The sequence below is a fragment of the Pteronotus mesoamericanus genome, unplaced genomic scaffold (assembly GCF_021234165.1).
Source record: "Pteronotus mesoamericanus isolate MK-2021 breed Mesoamerican mustached bat unplaced genomic scaffold, CSHL_Meso_final scaffold_232, whole genome shotgun sequence".
In the NCBI taxonomy this organism is placed as follows: domain Eukaryota; kingdom Metazoa; phylum Chordata; class Mammalia; order Chiroptera; family Mormoopidae; genus Pteronotus; species Pteronotus mesoamericanus.
In genome coordinates this window covers 7,064,905-7,086,452 of record NW_026555311.1, presented here as the reverse complement: position 1 = coordinate 7,086,452, position 21,548 = coordinate 7,064,905, and the positions used below count along the sequence as shown (strand labels likewise).

The 21,548-nt window shown below is 39.6% G+C and overlaps 1 protein-coding gene across 1 annotated transcript in view; it reads right to left on the bottom strand.

Moving 5' to 3' along the window:
* PAPSS1 (3'-phosphoadenosine 5'-phosphosulfate synthase 1) overlaps nt 1–21,548 on the bottom strand; it is an 88,337-nt gene that overhangs the window by 55,936 nt on the left and 10,853 nt on the right. Inside the window, exons 2-5 of the mRNA XM_054591646.1 lie at nt 18,002–18,116; nt 12,750–12,985; nt 9,141–9,279; nt 5,896–6,014 (exon numbers count right to left, since the gene is read on the bottom strand). Of these exons, the coding sequence (XP_054447621.1) occupies nt 5,896–6,014; nt 9,141–9,279; nt 12,750–12,985; nt 18,002–18,116 (609 nt within the window). The remainder of the gene's footprint in view (nt 1–5,895; nt 6,015–9,140; nt 9,280–12,749; nt 12,986–18,001; nt 18,117–21,548) is intronic.

Here is a 21,548-nt window from a genome sequence, read left to right as displayed (position 1 = left end):
ACTTCAATGATATGACAACTCTGCATAAAGCGTTTTTTGCCATCTCTGAAACCTGCATTACTATAAGGATGGAATACCATTTTTATGTTGTGCTGGGGGCTGAATACTTTTTCCCTCCCCCCTATTTACCACTGATAATTGTCAACAATCTTGGAGGGTCAGAGGCCAGCATCCAGCAGACTAATCTTTTGATCTTCATTGGATGCAAGGTCATTTTTAGCTGGTTTCCTAAACCAGTACCACTAAAGGCAGTTCACAAACACTGATGAAGAGCAGCAGCACACTGCTCCCTGCAGCGCCCAACACAGCTGGGTCTGTGCTCCCTGCAGCGCCCAATTCGGCTGGGTCTGTGCTCCCTGCAGCGCCCGACACGGCTGGGTCTGTGCTCCCTGCAGCGCCCGACACGGCTGGGTCTGTGCTCCCTGCAGCGCCCGACACAGCTGGGTCTGTGCTCCCTGCAGCGCCCCACATGGCTGGGTCTGTGCTTCCTGCCTCCACCCTGGAGTCACCCCTGTCCAGATGCCACAACACAGGAGGGCACACTCAGTATGTGAATCAATGCCTTCTGAAGAGATGTTCAAAGTAGGAACTGGGAACTAACATATCGTGCATAGAGTTTCCTTCCAACCATACCCAGAGTTAAAAAGCAAAGGCATAAACACTTCGTGAGCAAATCTAAGTATCCAAGAGAATTACTTTGAAAAGGAAAGAGTAGCATTTATACTACTAGCCCAATCAAATTATTTTTTACTGCTGTGTGCACTAATAAAGTCATAGCTTTAGCATTAACACATTTTTAGTAATGTACAGTTTTGTATGTAGAGATGCTATAATGACTTTGTTTTCAAGAAAGAAAATTTTTTCCTATTTTTGAGTCAAAATAATTTTTCATTACAAGCATTTAAAAGTTCTTCCTTTTTCAAAATTCACACCCTGCAATATTTTAAAATGAATTTTAGCCTCACAATTAGGATACCAAATTCTTCTGATAACCAATGCCAAAAAAAAGTTCCAAAGGTTTCTCTCTTCTAAAAAGATTCGTAAGGTGGGTATTTTTGCAATTAACACGAAAGTACCAGCATGAGTCAAGACGAACATGGAACATGTGCTCAGAGAAAGCGAGTTCTAGGCAGACTGTAAGTGTAAGACACAAGAGAGCTACCAGGAACGAAAAGAATTTTTTGAATGCAGACTCAGCCAGTTTCTAGCACATTCTAGTAACGACAAATCTCTTTAATTTCCAAAACCACTACTAAACTTCTAACCGGAGTAAAACCACCTCAAAGTGAGACAAGGTACCTGGACAACAGAATGTGATGTCCCTGCTGCACAAGCTTCCCCTTTTGGGGAGGATTCATTAGGATTTCCAGAGACACTGTCAGCTATTTAAAAACAATAGGATCTTCTTCAAATTGTACATATAAAAACCTTTATTTCAGGGAATTTGCTTTAAAACAAAAACAGATCATAAACCTGGCCAGGAGCAAGTGTTTACATGCCTACCCGCCTTATCTAACCTTCAGAGCTCCACAGTCACCCAGCAGGGGGGTCAGGGGGTCTGGAAACAATTCACATGCTACCAGTGAGGTAGGTTAGATATTATCAATGTTTAAACATTAATTTTAAAATGTAACATGAGTACTCAAAACGTGTTTTGCTTGACTACATGCAATCTAAGATCTAACATATACAGTATCCATATCTTTGTTCAAAGAGCCAATTGTTTGTTTTTATCTGGAAACTGGCAGGCCAAAAACCAATAGTCACTATATTCACTACCTGAAAATACATAGTAGCTCTTGTCCTTTCTTTTTAATCTTCCTAGAGAGCTCTGAACATGTTAGTAAACATAGTGATTCCACATTTTAAGTTTTTCCTTCAAGTATTTTGTGTACTTTTTTCTTAAGCCAAATCTGCTCAACAGATTTAAATGTTAGAGCTCATGCATAGTTTTAGGTAAATATTAAATTTCTATTATCTAAACTACATGCATCCAAAGCATGAACACCAAACAACAGTCTGGCAACACTTTAAAACAGAGCTGCAAAGCCTGGTTTTTAATGTGCGGAATAAAATCCATTTAGAGCACTAACCCAACATTTTATAAAAAGAAAAACCTTTAAATAATTTATAGCAATAGTAAATCTAGAGTTCCTGGTAGATTTAAAAACAGTATTTAAAATATCACTTTAGATTAAAACAAGCAGCAAGAAGCCTACTTCCTCATGTCATAACACACCAAGTTAAAACATAATACTAGCAGGCCATCTAGTGACCATTCAAGGTTTAGGAGAAAAATTTTAATCCAAAATCCTCAGTATTTTTCAGTGTCTTTCATTTTCTTGAATAAGTATATGCCACCTGAAGCACATTAGGAAATATACTTGCTCTGACAAAATACTGACAAATTCAGTCTTAATATTAATGACCACATTAATCTATCCCGTGATGTCACATAGGCCAGAAAGGCAAATAAAACAATCCAGAGATGATAGAGGACATTATGCTAACCAAAATACCCATCATCCTAAAATACCCATCCATTGTACAGCACACTAAAAACATATTTTTCTTGGACAGTGAAACCAATGCCATTTCTTAGCAAAGAAGGTTAACAAAACAAAACAATTCCAGGTAAAATCCATTTCAGGAGAGCCTCTCCAAAGTCATACCAAACACCAGATAGAAAAACTGTCATTTCTCACCACAGAAACAGCACCTTTCAAACACCTGCATTCTCTATAGGTCCCAAAACATACTACTCGCTTTGCTTTTATAAAAAATGGTGGAACAACGGGAAATATATATTTGATCTTTATCTCCATGTCCTAGATAGAGCCCCCCCCCCTTCTTTTTTAAGATTTTATTTATTTTTACAGAGAGGGGAAGAGAGGGAGAAAGAGAGGGAGAGAAACATTGATGTGTGAGAGAAACATCAATCAGTTGCCTCTCACGTGTCCTCAACTGGGGACCTAGCCCGCAACCCAGGCATGTGCCCTGACTGGAAACAGAACCTGTGACCTTTTGGTTTGCAGGCCAGTGCTCAATCCACCAAGCCACACCGGCTGAGGACTGGCATAGAGCTCTTAAAACCCATGGAATCTCCTAGTGGCTTAGGAGTGCCTTTGGTAGAATAATGAGATGGCTCAAAAGCCAGCAATTTTCACCTAGTATACAGCAAGAATTTTTAAAACATGCAATACCTGACTATTTAGTCAGGGGCACTGACCTCTCTCTTTTCCCTTAGTTTGTCAAAACAAACAAACAAAAAAAAAAAGCCAAAAGCCAGCACAAAAACAGCTATCCAGTGTAAATGAATCAAAATTATACCTATATTTTGTCAGATAAACAAAAAATATAACATTTTTTGGTGTACACAGAATTTTAGTAATTAGTTTAGTTTACGTGTGCCACGAAATGAAGAAGATTGAAAATGGCTGCTTTAGGCTGAGGGGCTCAGTCTGGAAAACCAAGTCATTAGAGGATCGGAACTTCCACCTTTAGCCCTAGATGACTGTTGGTGGGAGACCAGAGACTGACCTTAACCAAAGGCCAAAGATTTAATCAATCATCCCTGCATGATAAAACCGCCATAAAAACCCCTAAAGGACAGCTGCAGAGGTCTGGACTGGTGAACACACTGAGGGTAGCATGCTCAGAGAGAGCATGGAAGCTCCACGCACGTGGCCCATGCATCTCTTCTATTTTGCAGCTCCTGAGCTGTGTCCTTTATATCAACCTGGTAACAGTAAGTAAAGTGCTTTCCCAAGTTCTATGAGTGGAATTACTAAAGCCAGGGAAGGCATCAGGGGAGCACCTCAAACTTGCAGTCAGGAGGGCAAAAATGTCTGTAGCCTGGGCGCCCTATTTGCAGCTGACATCTGAAGTAGAGGCAGTCTTGCGCGGTCTGTGGAGTCTGAGCTAACTCTGGATAGATCGCATGAGAATTGAAATGAATTGTTTGACATCCACTGATGTCAGAGAAACAGAGAATTGGTTGGTGTAAGGAAAAACCCTTCAAGTCTAACAAACTGACCCTGAAGAGGAGATACAATTTAATTAGCGTGACTGTTTTAGAAATAAAGTTTTTGTTATATTGGCATAAGCCCAAGTCAACTCATTAACCACTTAGATTTGGATTTTAGAACCTAAGTAAATCATAATTCATCTGGTGAAGTGTGGTTCAGCTTCCCAAGGTAAATCAGATGACCTACAAATACTTTTTTGTTTGACATTACATAGAACAAACATTCCACGCTAACCGAGGACAGGCACGGCAGTTTATTTCTTTACATAATAAACATTCTTTCCAGCCCAGACAGTGTTGTCTTTATCTGCTCTGAAGTATTTTAAAAGGTCTTCTAAAAATACTGAGTCAATGAAACGCCCATTCTTCTCAATTTCTTAATTCCAACTACACTGAGGGAGCAAACGGCCAAGGGATGTGAAAGAGTTAAAAAAAAAAAAATTCATATTTCAGAAATAACGTAGAAAATGAAAGCCTCTAGATATTAGGAAAGGTAGTGCAGTAAAAAGGCAAGGGTGGGGGCTGCAGAATCCATCAGACTGTGTTCAAACCCCACTCTGCCTGAGGAACTACACTGGGACAAATAACTGCACCTCCCTGAACTTGTTTCCTTATCGGTAAAAGGAGGATAATTATAACTATTGTACTTCTCAGAGTTGTATTACAAACTAAATGTGATACTGCTTGAAGTGCCTAAAACGGGGCCTTGTATATGGTAAGAATCCAACTAATGGGAGTTGCTGTTGATGGTTTCCATCTCTGCCAATGACATTCGCTCCTAGCACAATTCTATTCTTACACATAACAACGGGTAATTCCGAGCCTCTAATCTTCACATCCCCATTCAAAGCACACACTACAAAGCTAGGACGGTCTGGTTATTCTTTCTTACTTTAAAACACCACTGCACTCTACATATTCAGCCTCTTCACCTCCCAATCTATATTTAAACTCTACTATGTGAGCTCATGTAAGCCACCTTTGGAAAACCTCACAAATGACTTTGTGATGACAATGAAGCTGAAATGCATTTGCCACCCCCAGACCACTAAGGAGAAGTCTGTTATGGAAAATGCACATTACATCAGGTAACTTGCAATAAGAGTGCAGCAGGCAAATACACTCTTTGACAACCAACTAAACATAAACTCTGAGCTGAACGTCACGTATTCATTCACAGGTTTCCCATGGGCCCTAATGCTCATTTAAGAATTAACTTTGTGGAGAAAATCAATGGAGGATACATTCCAGAACAGAAGTAGTCACATGCGTACATGCGTGCATGTGTATGTGTGTAGTCTTCCTTCAACAGTATTTTTAAATTCCACTTCATGTTATAAAAGAAAAAAATTAATGAATTATATATCATCTGCCAAACAGAGGGAGGTATAGGAAACTCTTGGCCCAGGATCCTGAACTGACACAAACCAGGGATCTGCTGATGCATGTGAGGCAGCAGAAAATTCCCCCTCCAAGGCCTCCCAGGTTCAAAGGAGAGGTTGGCTACCATGGCACTACCTTACGAACCTTAACTGAAAAAAAATATAACAATGCCAAGTTGTAAAGCTGAATAAATCAAGGCTGAAATTTCTGTTAGGTTCTTGTGTGGTAGAATTACTGGTAAAATAAAACATTATTGGCTGTAAAGTCTCCTGTGGGTTACACTGATGGGGTATTTCATATGTTGTACATATATAGTGTCCCCCCCCCCAACACCTAACACGGAGATATACACATACAGAAAACTGTGAGCACTATAAAGAATTTAAAATACAGACATTCCTCCATAGTACCACCACCTTTTTTGGAGCATGTGATTATCCAAAGGAGAGAATTAGCCTCTGGTGATTCCCTCTTTGACCTCTTACCCGTTCCTGTAGAAGTTCCACAACTTGCTGGATGCAGTCATTTACATCACAGGAGTCTGTTTTCAGCACCAATTCAGGGGCCTCTGGTTTTTCATATTCAGAATCAATCCCAGTGAAACCTATAAAAGGTACCAGGCGATAATGGATGAAGACTAAAAATAAGTTACACTTGTTTCATATGTTGAAGTTAGCAGCCAGTCTGCAAATATGGAATCTTTAATTAATGAAGATCAACTATACTTGTGACACCATTTTCTTTTTCCTTTTAAATGCCTAAGCTGCCTGTGAAAACCGAAGAATTAACACCAACTGATCCAGAGCACCTCATTTCTCCACAGGAATACAGAATATAGTACCTAAGCGCTGGGCATAAAGCTGAAATTGACCAGGTTTTTTCCTCTCAATGCAGAAGCTGACACCAAATCAGTGTATTTTAATCACAAAGATTATCTACAGCCACATTGAAGCTCTACAGGCTTCTTCTGCCACCAGATTAAGTGTTCAGGCAAGACAAAGTAACTACTATTTCACTCAAGCAAAATACAAATTAGGAAGGTAACTCTGTTATATCACAAAATATATTCCACAGTCAAATATAATCAATTTAGTATTAAGTACTGTTTAGATTGCCCCACTTAACTGCCAAAAAAAGAAAAAAATACGGAAGTTTCCCAGCAATAGGCTGAGCTGAAGATACACTATTCCCACCTTATACTTCTGCCACCACCCACACCTAAGTCACACAAGGCCTGTCTGCCTTCGAATGCTCACATCATCCTTGGACTGAAAGGGTAAACATGAATTTAAAATCATTATTACTAAGAGCTACATTTCTCCAAAAAGTTCTAAATTACATGCAAGCCTACAGCCCTCTTATTTCATTTTTTTTATTTTGTATTTTTAAGTATCACATGAAGTCCTAAACCCAGGAAGAAACCTCTGCTTTATTAATATTCCCAGCAGTATTTAGTGGTAAGTCACAATAAAATAGCTGGTTAAAACACTGGTTCTTAAGCTCTGATTCTCCATGTAGCTACACACTGGAACCACTGGGTCCCACTCCCACCAGATTCTCATTTCACTTGAATGGGGACAGCCTTGGCACTGAATTTTTAAAAGGTCCCCAGGTAAAGCTAATGTGCAGCAATGGCTGACTGTCAGTAAGTACATTAGGAAATCTGGCTTCACATTTTAAAAGTCAAGGAACTGTCTTCTGAGCTAATTTATCCCATAAGTGATTACAATTCATGTACATTCTAAGAAAAATGTTTATACCTCAGTAGATAATAACTATTTGAGCAGTAATCATGAAAATAATCTAGGTATTAGAATGGCTAACAGAGCGATATATTTACAGTTTTGTAAATATCTAAAGATCTATCAAATCCTGAGATCTGCTGAGTGTATGCAACCTCATCTGTCCTTGAATGTTTGCCATCAAGGTTCGGAAACTGCATTGATAGGGAACTTTTTAAGCACAACATAATGAGTAATTTTTAAAAACAACTCTACAATCAGGAACTCTAGCCCCATAGCAAACTTCAAATAAGTGTGTGTGCACATATCCATATATACCCATATATATATATTTTAACCTAAGGAACATTTTATCAGTGTCTAAACAGAGTAACTGAGAAACTCTTGGGAAATTAAGCAAATAACACGTATTAGTTTAGAAAACTAAACTAATACAAACACACTCCCAGATACAGAACGCAAACTGTAAGTGACTTGGGGTATTCTGGATGCAGTCTTACACACCTTTGCATCCCAAACACCAAATATATACCTTGCCAATAGAAAGCACTGATAAATGTGTGTTGAGCATCTGATTTGCACTCCCCCTTCTAACCCATCCAATAAGAATTTACTATGTGTTTGCCAGGTATTTTGCTTTTGGGCCACGCACTAAATTCTATTGATATAAAAATGTTCACGGTATTATCCCTGCTCACAAGTAGCTTATTCCAGCCAGGCAGAAAAATCTACCTCCCTCAACGATCCAGCTTCACAAAAACAGCAAAACCAACTACAATTAAAGTTAGTAAGGATCCTGCACACATCATTTTGTTTCTCTTTGCCAAAACTCTCAAAAAACTGAAGTGAAAACTAGCCATCAACAGAGAGGTGGATAGAAGTTAAAGAGTAACTGGTTTCCCTCTCATTGACATAAATTATTCAGGCTACGCAGCCTGTCCTTTCTGAGTCAAGAAAGTGTCAGCTGAATAAGTGAAACTGAGCCTCCACGGTGGCACAACTGGTGCGTATCAGCCTTGCCCGAGGAAACAGATTTCTGACAGCAGGTAGATTTTTCCAATGCTCAAAATAAAAAGAACCCGGGAGAATAAGCATCGTCCTCCCCGTTCCCCCTTGTCTTTTCAGGGCCAGAAGCTGAATGCTAAAACTTACAATTCACTGATCTCCTGGAACTTCTGCAATAGTCCCAGGCTAGCACACTCCCATTTGAGAAAGTAAACAAAAGTTCCCTGCAAGAATCACGGATCCCTAAACAAGGTTGCCTGAGTAATCTATTTTCTTTTTTTAAATGCTCGCAGGTCCTGTTTCTGTTAATAACAGGACTAATGTCAAAGGATGTCTAAAAGAGAAACAATATGATTGGTATCAAAGGCCACGGCAGACAAATTACAAATGTCTCCTTCTATGTCTAAATGCTCATCATAACTGAAGCTCTTGGAGTAGACCATAAAACCTAAAAAGCACAGTGTATATGTTTTGATGGAATCAGTGATGTGTTAATTCAATCTAATTCAACAACTGTACACAGAATGAATAAGCAATCATTCCAAGCACTATGCTATATATAACAACAAGACATTGTCCTTTCTCTCAAGATGCTTATAATTCAGGCATTTTCCCCAATGGCTCTGAAATTTCCTACATTATGAAAGGAACAAAAAGCTAAGTGGCAGCAGCTGGCCATTGATATCCAATCTAATGCTGGCACCTAATTGTATCAATTAGATGTCCATCAGCCCCCAAAGTCCCAACCCTCTAAAATTCTGCCTTCTGATTAGGAGCCCAACATCATCAGTGATAGTCAGTATGTACATGCAGTGCCAGGTACTCCTGCTAGGCCTGAGGCTACAACAGTGGAATAAAACCTACGTTCTCTTCTCAAGGAGCACCAAGTCATTTGAATACTCCCAGGCTCTTCAGAAAGATTATCAGTCTCACATATGGTAAGGTAAAATATCTAAGAGAAACTGGGTAAAAACATTACCTACCTTTAATTTCTCCAGCCCGTGCTTTTTTATAGAGTCCTTTGACATCCCTCTGTTCACAAACATGCAGAGGAGCATCAACAAATACTTCAAAGAAAGGTAAACTTGCCCCCTCGTGAATTTGTCTTGCATTGTTACGATCCTTAGAAAAAAGATGGGTAGAGAAACAATAAAAAATGCTAATATAAACCAAAGGTACTATGTGAATATCAAGGATGAGTAAAAAAATGTGTCATATAAAATTTAACTTATGTTTTTAAAATTTAAACAAAAAATCCAAGAAATTATTAGGTTAACACATCCATTCTCCATAGCCATTTTAAAAGGCATACAATTCTTAAAATTGGAGCTGTTGGGGGAATTCCAGGAGGGAAAACAATGGCTGCCCCATCGAAACTTTCCTTTCGATTTTATGAGAAACCTCAGCCAAAGTGCAGCTTGCATGCAGGTGTCGTCAGGCCTCTCCTGGATAACGCTCCACCTCAGCCCGAGCAGGCCTGAAGGCAGCTTCACCCCGCACAACGTCCATCAGAACTCTGAGAGATGCAAACCCCTCATCTCTACCTCAGTGTTCCGCCTTACACCTTTGCCGTCTCCCTGGAAGGAACACCCGCCTCGGCACTCTTCTGGCTAAAAGCAAGCTGCTCCCTCCCAGCACATCTCCAAGGTGACATCCTCCAGAAAGACGGCCACGCATGCCCAGACTGACTGAGGCGACTGCTTTCTCTGGGTTCCCAGAGCACCCACCATGTACCTCTGTCAAAGATCTTACTCTGATGTACTCAAACTGCTCCGGCTGTTCTTCCAAATGAAGGTGTTCACGAGTTTCCATCAGTGGCGCTCCTCTCATTCTATACTCGTCTGTACACTCAACTTTATATAGGTTTCAACTAATGAAGTTAATGATTCCTAAATCTGTGTATCTCAATTCTACTTTCCTGAGCTGCAGACCCATTTTTTCAGTGACCCAGTGGTCATCTCCACTTCGCCGCTCCACTAGCACTTCAATTCTAACCCACTTACAATGAAATACTCAACCTCTCCCATCCTAACTGGTATTTTCTAACTCAATCATACCATCTTTATTCAGAAAGCACCATCCTTCACACCCCACTCCCCCAAGAAAAGCAATACTCAGCCAGGCACCAAGTCTCGCTGCTGCTACTGCTCAATAGCCCTTGAATATGTCCCCATCTTTTCTACTCCCATGGTCTCTGTTCAAATTTACTCCAAAAACCTCCTAACCAGTCTTTTACCTCCAAGCCATTCTCATTCCCAGCTTCAAGGGTGAGCCCACTAAGGTGCAAACTCAGTGACAGCATTCCCCAAAATGGTCTCAAACTGTGACCTACCCATGGGGCCTGCACAGCCCAGAGTCCACCCTCAGCCCTCTGCAAATTGCTCTGGCTTCACTGCCCCTCACATTCAACCCCTGCACAGCAGTTTTACCAAACTACCTACAGTCCCCCAAAGACCAAATGCCTTCACATGGTCATGGCTTTGTAAATACTATACTGTCTCCTCCATCTGAAATAGCTTTCTCCCTCCAGTCTAACTGGTAAATGGGATACTCTGATTAATTCTTCGTGACTCATTTCAAGCATCTCCTCTGTGAATCTTCCACAGCACCTTTTATTTACATTTTCCTAATCACTTGCCTCAAGATACTATAACTTTTTATATCTGGTGTTCCTACCATACTACCTAACCATACCAACTCCTTATGAATAGAAACGATTGGATTTATTTTAGAACCAAGATGCTCAAGTTCAGAGGTGACATGGAAAAATGCACATATCCTGTATTATATGACTCAATCCAAATAATATCATACTGATATGCCCTAACCACGGTCCACATTTCATTCTTAGTGCTCTGAGAGATGAGATCGACCAAAGTTTTGCTCCACACTATAGAAATAGGGAGCCAAAAATCATATCCGCATACCGTTTCAAACTCCCCACTCCCCAAATCAGGTGTCACTGACTTTCTCCTTTTCCAACACTTGCAAACATTCCCAGAAGGTGCAAGACTATCACCTTACATTATAACTGTAAAACTTGTTTATATCCAAGGATTCAGGAACTCTAAACACCTCTCATTCTGCTTATATACTTCATTATCAATACACTTTAAACTCATACATTGACACAGGTTCCAGCATTTCTGAAAGAAAAGTAGCTACTCTTCACAGAATCTTTTAGGGTTCCTGCCATGGTTCAATTAAGTGAGCCTAAAAGATTAACACTCAACCTGACACTTATCTATAAATCTTATAACTCAAATTTTGTTGTTTTTTTTAAGGTCTAAGGCACCATCCAAATTTGTTTATGACAGTACTAGAGTTGTGCTAGTATTTATTACACATACTGAATACTTACTACACACCAGGCCACTTGCTGAGAGCTTTGAATTCAATCTTCAGATTGAATTCCCTAGGACACAGGCCTTGTCTGAGCTTAGGAAGCTTAAGGGAACTGTCCACGGTCATAACAGTAAAGGGCAGAGCTGAGATTTCAGCCCACTGTGCCTGACTCCAAAGCCCCTGCCATTAACCACTAAACTAACTTCCCTGTTCTCTAATATCTGGGCTTCCTAAAGGGTAATGCTATCATTTAACAAACACTAAATATCTACTATTTTCCAGGAACAGGGTTTGGCATCAAGACTACAAAGATAAATAAGATGTAGCTCCAGCCCTGAAGGAGCAGCAAAGGACAGCAGGCAAGAGCATGGGTTCTAGGGAAATGGTCCAGGTACAAATCCTTGCTCTACCACTTATAGTGTGTGGCCTTGGTAATTTACACTTGTTTCTTCACCTCCACCTTCCTCACTGGGTGATGAGAACTAAATGGGTTATTTCACATAAAAGCACTTTATGACAGTTATCAGTATAAAGTAAATGTCTGATAAATGTTAGCTGCTTTTATCACTACTATTATTACTACTGCTGCTGCTGCCATTGCATTAAGGTACAATAACAAGGACAGCAAAGAGAGGTACCCAACAAACCCTGAGGTTTCAAGAAAGGGAAGGTACTCAGGAGGAGGAAATATCTAATTGAGTCTCAAATCATGAACAGGACTGAATGAGGCTGAGAAGAAGGGGAAAGCAGGAAGGAGAGGAGTGTCTTTCATTTGGGGGCAACAAAATCCTGTGGTGAGAAACATTTTTTCATGGAAACACAAACACGTGAATTGATGCTGCCATGGTCTCTGAAATAAGAGGAGTATGATGACAGATGAGACTCCAGAATTTTATGCAAAGAAGCTAACATGGTAGGACACATGTTAAGAAACAAGATTTTCCCTGGTATCTGATACCTGCTGAATATTTTCTATAAACATATTGAATTGAACAGTCAACATGAAATAATTTGGCCATTGGCTTAAGGTCAACAACTTTGGTTACACTTTGGGGCGGGGGCACAGTTCATAGCAGATTTTATCAAAAGTGAGTTTACTCAGAAAGTTGCAGGACAAAAATGTTGTAGGTTAATTATTTGAATGTGGATTTAGCCTCAAAGCACATGTTAAAGATGTTAATGTTTAAACTATCTGTTTTGCCTAATTCCATATTCCCAATAAATATAATCAGCACAAAGTCACATACCTGAGTGTAAGGCGATATGAAACTTGTGATGCATACTAAGCCAGCATCTGCAAACAGCTTAGCAACTTCTGCAATGCGTCGAACATTCTCTTCTCTGTCTTCAGGACTAAAGCCAAGATTTTTATTGAGACCCTGACGAATGTTGTCGCCATCCAAAGTATAGCATGGAATACCATGGCAAACCAAATACTCCTCCAAAGCCATGCTCACTGTGGTCTTCCCTGCTCCAGATAAGCCTAAAATGATACAGTCCACACAGATTCCACACACAGAGTTAGAAGGATAACTACTTAGTAATAAAGAATTTTAATACAGGCTTAATTACATTCATTATTCACAGCAGTATCTCAGTAACAATCTTACAAATATTTCTCTGTAAGATTTACCTCTAAGCTAAAAAGAATCTATTGCTTAAATGTAATAAGCATTTGCGTATTAAATAACTCCTATCTATGACCAAAGGTATCCAGAAATCACTGATAAACTTCAAAGAGCTTAATCAATTTTAATATTAGACAAGATTGGGTAGATACTTTGTTTCTTGTTACTAGCATTATAAAGCTGCACAACAATTTTAAAACAAAGTTACATGCCCAAATTACTTCTGACAAGAGAAGGAAAATGACAAAAGTAAAATATTATTAAATAACCTCTGTATCCCAGGATCATCACCTCTCATAGGTAAAAGTAACTGGAATCCAATTTATTAATACAATTAACCTTGATAAACTAACCTCATTTCAACTCACCTTCCTCTACCAATGATGTTGATTCACTGAACAACAAAAAGGAAAGAAAAGGAAAAGGCAAGAGCACATTTAGGCTCTATCACTTGCCACACTGCTGAATGTGTAATTACAGAATTCATAACTAAGGCAGCTATGAGGCAACAGATAGAATATTGAAATCTAATGTAGTGATGCTCTTGAAGGAAGTCATGGTTGTATGAAAGGCGAACTAAAAATAAATACGAAGGAGGATATGTTGAGAGGACCAACACAGTGCGAACTATTTCATATATTAAAAACTTTTACTAATATGAAAATAGCAGACTGTATTTTCCAAAGATGGCCACAACAGACACTTCCCATCCTGCAAGCGCTTCCACAAGGTGGACTGTCACATGACGAAGTACAGCCTCATTCCCTGCCCTCCAACCCGGGTTGGCCTTCGGACTCACTCGTGGCCAGAAAGAATGTAGTGAAACAACTGAGACCTCACATCTATCAGAATGGCTATTTAACTAAATGAACTTTAAACAAATGAACAACCAAAACAAAACAAACAGACTCAAAGATACAGAGAACAAACTGATAGTTGCCAGAGGCCTGGGAGGTAGAACCATGGGCAAAAAGGTGAAGGGGATTAAGAGATCAAACTCATAATTATAACATAAGTCATGGGGTTACAGTACAGCATAGGGAATACAGTAAACATCACTGCAATAACTTTATATGGTCGCAGCTGGTTACTAGGCTTCTCGTAATGATCACTTCATACGGTATACAAGTGTCAAATCTATACTGTACACCTGAAACTAATATAATACCGTATGTCAACTATACTTTAATTAAAAAGAGCTTTACAGCCCTGGCGGGGTGCCTGGCTGGTTGGAGTGTCACCTGGTACACCAAAAGGTTGTGGGTTTGCTTCCTCCTCAGGGCACCACCTTGTTAAATAAACCGTGGCGATTTATTAAACTTGCAAAAAAAAAGACTGTTACATTCCAGAATGAAAAAGAAAAAGTACTGAAAATGACAATGTGTGACTTCTAAGACTGGGTCAGAAAAGGCTGTGCGGCTTCTCTTTGGACGGTTAATTTGGCTATTAAATACCCTGAGATCACCAGCAGCTACTCAGGCAATGGCCTCAGCCAGCTAACATCCCAGCTGACGAACAGTCAGCTGAGTCACTGCCCACCCAGCCCAGCTGAGCCCTCAGATGACTGCAGCTCACACCAGCGTGACTGCAAACAAGCAAGACTTAGGTGCAAACTGCTCCTTGAGCCCTTCTGAATTCCTTACCCACCCGAAATGCTTAGCAAATTAAAATGGGTGTTTTACACCCCTGGGTTTTAGATACTTTGTTAGACAGCAATAAAACTAAAACAAAGAGATGGAGGCTGAGGATGAGCAGGTTCTAGGGTTTTTTGTTGTTATTTTTAACTACCAGCTAAACAAGTATCAAAGACAAAAATAAAACTGAAACCTGGAAATCTAAACTTGTTATACAGTAAAGACAACCTAAATTAAAATAAAAGTACCTATTTATACACACGTATATTTATATATATTTTATGTATATATCTAATTTGATACAAAATGAGAATTGACACTGCTGAAAATTGTACCACTGACACAGAGGTGTTACTGAGATAATTAGAGTGAACATGAAAAAAATGTGAAGAAATTAAAGCAGTTACAGAAAAACAACAGATAAAACAAGATAGACAACCCAAAACTAAGGTATGGTATACCTGAAAAAAGAGAAACCGACTGTGCTGGTTTGAATAGGGTCCTCCCAAAATTCCTGTCTACATGGAAACTCAGAATGTTAACCTACTTGGTAATAGGGTCTTTGTGGATGTCATTAGTTAAATTAAAATGAAATCGTACAGGATTAGGGCGGACCTTAAATCTAATAATTGGCGTCCCTATAAGGCAGCCATATGAAGACAAAGAGAGAATGTGTAGCAAAGACAGGCAGAGGTTAAAATAATGCATCTAGTACTAGCCAAGGAACACCAAGGACTGCCAGCAAACTCTACAAGCAGGGAGAGAGGCAGGGAACAGAGAAGGAACCAGCCCTGTCAACACCTTGACTTGACTTTTAGCCTCCAGAACAATGAGAGGATAAATTTCTATTGTTTGAAGCCACCCACTTAGCAGTGATTTGCTTCACCAGTCTCGGGACACTATTATACCAACCAGTGTAAAGATACAAAACAAAAAAATTTATCTGAAATAAAATCTGAGAAAAAACAAGCCATGTTCCAGGAGAATGGCATACAAACTATCAATACACTGACAGATGCCAGTTAAACTACTGACATGCAGGAGAAGAAAGAAATCTTGACCTCCACTTCCAACATCATCAACAAGGAAAAAAAAAATTAATGAAGGCTGTAGAAGATTTAATAACTAACAAACTTGATCTAATGAACATATGTAAAATATTGTACATATGAGGGAAATACATGTTTTTTTAATCACACATTTATCAAAACTGAATACATACAGAAACACAGAGCAAGTACCAAAAAATCTGACAAAGAGTATTTTTAAGCATCACTAATGTAAAATAAATGGAATATACCATGTTGAAGAAAAGGAGTGTCCAATATCCAATATTCTAAAAATCAATTTTCCACCAAACTGAACTTTGCATATAATGTAATCCCAGTCTAAATCCCTACAGGGTTTTGGAGGAATTGGTTAAACTAATTAAAAATTTTATACAATGATGCAAAGAGAAAATATATCTTCTTATTCCTGATGAAGAATAAGGTAAGAAGACTTGCTCCACTAGATTTCAAGATTTATAAATGTATAATAATTAAAACAGAGTGGTAATAATAGAGGAATCGACAAGTATACCAGTGGAACAGATCAGAGCCCAGAAACAAATCCACATGTAAGTGGAAACCTGATGACAGCTGGCACCGCAGATCAGAGACCAAGGACACCGTCATCAATATAGGCTCTTGGGACAGCTGATTACCCATATGGAAAATAAAAATGGATGCCTCCCTCACACTGCGCACAAAAATCAACTGCAGGTGTGTAAAGAGCCTAAATGAGAAAACTGAACTTCCAAAAGAAAATATAGGAAAAGAAAGAATTCTCCAGGCATCCAGATGAAAAAGGAAAAGCTCCTAAAATAACGGGCAAAAATTAGATTGGTCTCACACATCATTTAATACTAGAAGACAGTAGAGTACTATTTTATGAATTCCAGGCAAAGTGAGTATGAACCAAATATGTATTTTACAAGACAAGCTACCATAACACAGTCATTCTCAAAAATAAAAACTCGGGGAATTTAGAACCCAGCAGAAAATTATCGTACCAAAACTACTTAGCAATGAAATGCTGGAAGTTAAAACTTGACTCAAAGAAAGAGTTCATGAGTGGGCATGCCATAATAAAAAGAAATGATGGTGACATAAGTACTGAATCAATTTACTTATAGAATTCAAATACAAAAAATTGTAGAAATTTAAGATTTGAGAACAGAACGTTGAGTGTTACAAACCTGGACAATGAAAAAGTAACAATTTGGCAAGCTAGTCTTTAGAAAGAGGAGATGGGGCTTAGCTGGGTAGCTCAGTTGGTTAGAACATAGTCCCTGGTCAGGGCGCATAAAAGGATCAGCAAATGAATGCATAAATATGTGGGAACAACAAAACTGAAATTTCTCTTTCTCTGTTTCTTTCTTTTTTTCTCTTCCGCTCTCTCTCTCTCCCTGCTTTCTCTTCCCTTCCTCTTTCTCTCTGAAATCAATAAATAAAAAAATTTTTAAGAGACTGAGATAAGAAGATGTAAGAGAGTACTGTCTTCTTTCATACAAAAACAAACAGAACTGTCTAATACTGAAACCAACATGGAAATGTTTTTAACAATCAGCCGTAATTTTAAGGGTTGGTAGTATCTAATGTTGATGAAGACATTGGAAAATGGACCCTCTTCCCAAACTATTGGTAGGAGAGTAAATAGGTATAAAGTTTAAGTAGGCAATTTGGTGAGATGTATCTAAATTTTAAACACACATTATTAAATACACAATTCCTAGAAGTGAAAGTATGTATCTTTTTTAAATCTGCATGAATTTACCATCACCCCAGTCTGCTATGACTAAACCCAAAGACTCTGGGAAAACCAACACAAGAACCAATCAGAAACAAAAGCTGAATGACAGAAACAGATTATCACTCTTTCTTTCTCTTCATATGGTATACATTATTAGCTTCTTGAAGGCAGAACACAAGTCCTATTTTCATTCAGAAGTCTACAGAATGTAACAGTTATTGACTAGATGGTAGTTTTTAGATGCATCCCTTTATTTTAACAGCAGTTCTGTAAAGGACAAAAACAATTACTAAAAGGAAATATGTTATTAAGCAACTTTCGGTTACATGTTATGACACTCAAGATAAAAGAACTCAGCTCAAAATTTAAATATGCTTACCCCTAGTTCAAGGCTGTTTATAACACTCTTTTGAAATAAGCTGATTTATCACTCTTTGACTGTACCTGTTAGCCAAACCGTGCAACCACGAAAGCCACCTCTGGTCCCCACCACCTGACCTCTCTTGTTCCTGCTGACGTGATGAGCTTGGTATGTGACGTTAGTTGCTCTCTGCATCCCCTGGAAAAGAGGGGGGGGAAAGAAAGAATTTTGTTCACTTGAATCTTTTAAAAGAAGTAAACACATATTCCTTGCACACATGGAGTCATTAGTCTATGAAACATGTCAAAAGCAAGGAAAGGGATAAAAACTAACAGGTTTTTTTTCCTTTGGAGTACCTGGCAGTGTTTAGGGCTTTACATTCTCAATTAATTTAATCCTTACAGACACCCTAAACACAAAAACTCTTACTACTGTGATTTTAAAAAACGAAAGTGTTAAACCTGAGAGAAGTTAAATAACTTGCCCACGTTCCCATAACAAGTAAGTACTGGACTATAGAGCCCAGACTTTTCACTCATTCATTCACTCACTCACTCATTCATTCATTCATTCAACCAGTATTTACTGAGGCCCTACCAATACACTAAGTGAGCAACGCAGTCTGGACCCTCACTGAGCTTGCATTCCATTGGGGGGAGACAAACCAGTAAAACTTAATTATAATATCAGAGAGTGACAAGAGCGCTGCAGAAAAACAAAACAGGGTAAGACTAGAATGGGAGTGGGGGGCGTTGATAATCCCTCTTCAGGCTGGATTATCAAGAACAGCCTCTGAGAGGATGGTATTTGAGTGCCCTCCTGGGTGAAGTGTGGAAGGGATGGTCTGCCGCTACCATGAAATGCAAAATGAATAAAAGTGGAACACATAGGTTATAATTTGTGGTAATTTCACAAAAAAAAGTGAAAAAATAGTTGTTCTCCCAAATTTTCTTCTTCTTAAACAAAAAGGGCATAAAATCACATAGGCCTCAAAGGATCTGAACAGACATTTCTCCAAAGAAAAAATACAAATGGCAAATGAGCACATTAGTAGATGTTCAAACATCATTAGCCACCATCAGAGAAATGAAAATCAAAACCACAATGAGATACCACTAGATATCCATTAGAATGGCTATAAGCAAAGGGACAAGCAATAACCAGTGCTGGTAAAGATGGCAATTGGAAACCTATGCATACATTCACTGATGGGAATGGAAAATAGTGCACCCACTTTGGAAAACAGCAGCTCTGCAAAATGTTAAACATATAGTTACCATATGATGAAACAATTCCACTCCTAGGCACAGACTCACAAGACATGAAAGCATGTCCACATAAAACCTGTACACATATGTTCATAGCAGCATTATTCATAACAGCTGAAATGTGTCAATTGGTAATTAACCAAAATATAAAATAATTGCATAGTATAGCCACACATTGGAATATTATTTGGTAATAAGAACAAATGAAGTAGTAATACATGCCACAGCATGGATGAACTTCAAAAACATTATGCTAAGTGAAAGAAACCAGTAACAAAGAGCACTTATTTTGTAATTCCATTTATGTGAACTCTCCAAAATAGGCAAATCTACAGAGATAGGAAATAAATCAGCAACTGCCTCAGGCTGGGAGACTGGGGTGAGGGGAGGTGGGAGTGGCTGCTAACAGGCACAGGGTCCTTTTGGCAGGTGGTTAATATGCCCTAAAACTGACTGTGGTGATTGCTGTACAACTCTGTAAATATACTGAAAACCACTGAATTGTACATTTTAATGAGGTGAACTGAATGGTAGGCATATTATATTTCAATAAAGCTATTTTCCTAAAAACAAATGAATTAATTACACAGCCTCCATTTTCCCTTCCTACAGAGCAAAACATAATTTAAATTCTTTGCAACCGTTATATTTCATAAAACAGGTTAAGCGTCAGCATTCTTTGAGTAGGGTATTTGCATTTGATATTGCTTGTAGCTCTTAATTTTTCAAGACAGATTTATTGATCATTCATTCAAAAAGTATTTACTAAATGGACACTGCATGTCTACATTCCTCCAGGCACTGATGAAACAGAAGCGAACACCACCAATAAAATCAGTGTCCGCACAGAGCTCATCTAGCCCTCACTCCTAGTGCGGTGGTTCTCAAAGCACAGCCCCGACTGACAGCTTCTGCATCTCCCAGCAACTGTTAGAAATACAAATTGCCAGGTCCTGTCCCAGGTCTACTAGGTCAGAAACTGGGTTGGGGCCAAACACTCTGAATTTTAAAGCCCTCCATGTGATTCTGATGCAAGTTCTAGTTTGAGAACTAATGGGCTAATGGGAAAAAAAGAAACCACCACGATAAGTAAATTATATTAAGTTAAACAGGACTAAGTATCAAAGAGGAAAAAAGTAAATGGAGTAAAAAATGTAAAGAAATATTAGAAGAGTGATGTTTAGACTAGGTGGCCAGCGAAGGCTTCACCAAAAGAAGGAATCTGAATAAACGTGGTACTCGGCACCTCCCACAACTGTTGGGAAACGCCTACGACAATTTATGTTTATCCCCCTCATCCATGACAACCCCGGGACGGGCTCTGCTAGATTCAGAGCCCCGCTCCCATCTCAGCTGGCCCCGGACAGTATCCCTCAGATCCCAGGAGCGACCCAGGAGGCATTCCCCCACCACAGTACCCCCCGCCTTGCCTCTCCACAACGCAGCACACGACCACATCAAAATTAGAACTAAATTACAGAACAAGCATCATTCAGTAACAGCCTAAAATCTAGCTGAACAGGAGTCCTACAACAAAGGATACAAAAAAGCCACATCAAGACTGATAGGAGGGGCAGAGAAACAGGACAGGCTGGTTCCACATCAACATTTGGCAGATAATAACTGGGAGGGGTATCTTGGCTGCGGAGGTCCCCACTGAGGAGCAAGGTGTCCCAGTCCCAACCCAGGCCTCCTCAGCCCAGGGTTCCATTTCCAGAAAGAGAAGTCCCCACAACCTCTGGCTGTAAAAACCAGCAGGGGCTGAGGCTGAGTAAGATGGACTACTTCTGGAGTTCCAGGCAGGTCCTCTTAAAGGGCCCATGCATAGACTTACTCAGACTCACCCTCAGCTCCAGTGCTGGGCAGCAGCTCAAAGTGTACCAGACACAGATGGGGAAAAACTGAATTGTTGGCATCGGGGCGAGCGCTGGAGGGGTGGCTTTCTCCAAGGCAGAAGTGCTAGCAGACGTCAGTGTTCCTTTCCTGAGCCCTCCCCAGACTCAGCTGGTGGCCAGAGCCATATCTGAGTCTCCATCAACCTGGCTATCACTGTTCATTGCTCCCTAGAGATTCCCTAAGACCTTGCCCCATCCAACTGTTTCCAGTGGCTTTTCAATACAAATGGCCTGTTTTGGCTCATACTTTAGACTTTCCTAAAATCTCTCAAGCAAGCAGCATCTGGTGTGCCCTGTACCTCTAGCTAGGTGGCCCCAGGCCCAGCACTAGCAGCAGCCAGCCTTGGTTTGCAGCTTAACCTCTTCTGAGTACCTCCAAGCCCAGCACAAATAGCAGCCATCTGCAAATTACTTTGTAGCTCATGCTGAATGACTGCAGGCAGAACACAGGCAGCAGCTGACCTTGC